Source organism: Mirounga angustirostris, unplaced genomic scaffold, assembly GCF_029215605.1.
Source record: "Mirounga angustirostris isolate CCGP_5_RB_7025 unplaced genomic scaffold, mMirAng1.0.hap1 SCAF_4, whole genome shotgun sequence".
NCBI classification, from domain to species: Eukaryota; Metazoa; Chordata; class Mammalia; order Carnivora; family Phocidae; genus Mirounga; species Mirounga angustirostris.
Window position 1 is genome coordinate 88,892,576 of NW_026991712.1, and position 761 is coordinate 88,893,336.

Here is a 761-nt window from a genome sequence, read left to right on the forward strand (position 1 = left end):
CAGAGTTTTCTGTAGCATTCAGATCTCCTTGATGTAGGCCCAAAGCCAAGGCCAAGAGGTCTGAGGTTCTCAGCAAAAAGAGGAGTCCATTAAGTACATATCTAGGCAGCTTAGTTCAGGAGGAGAAGGGAGAAAAGGGTGAGAGTGAGGAAAGTCGTCAACTCCAGGCTCGTCCTTGGCTATGGATCTTTGGCTCCTCAAAATCTGCAGGTCAGCTGCAGCCCCCAAATCCATGGCAACAACTGGAACACCCAGAGGACTCCCTCTCCCAGCAGTTGGAAGGCGGGGGCTGGCCTATACAGACTCCTGGAAACCCGTGAGACCCCAGAGAGCAGCAGCCTCCAAAGCCAGTGATACAGCAACTGGGGACATAGCAGGAGGGGGCAGGCGGGGGGCAGGGAGCTGGGCAGGGAGCTGGGCAAGGAGCCGAGGCCTGTGGGGCCTGTGGGGCCTGCAGGACCTGAGGCAGCCACTTGGGTGGACACTTGGGGAGGCACTTGGCTGGGAGCTGGCACTTCTGCTGGTTTTGCTGGCAGGACATCTTAGAGAAAGTTCAGCTACTCTAAAAAGCAATGCAGATATTTTGAAAGTTCAGTGACTATAAACTTTATTTGTATCACTATTTTTCTCCAGAGTCTGAAGTTCTACAACTGATTCTAATGCTCCAGGACCCATATCTTTACGGTGGAGAAGTCCACTTTCCTGGCATAGGAGAAATCAGGCAGGGTAACGCCTTCTCCTACCTGTCCTGGTTCTCCCAA

The 761-nt window shown here is 53.0% G+C and overlaps 1 protein-coding gene across 1 annotated transcript; it reads right to left on the reverse strand.

The window, feature by feature from the left end:
• Window positions 1–211: 211 nt before the first annotated feature.
• On the reverse strand, window positions 212–541 carry LCE7A (late cornified envelope 7A). The gene has a single exon (XM_045895336.1). The coding sequence runs from the start codon at window positions 539–541 to the stop codon at window positions 212–214; it is 330 nt and encodes a 109-aa protein (XP_045751292.1).
• Window positions 542–761: the final 220 nt, after the last annotated feature.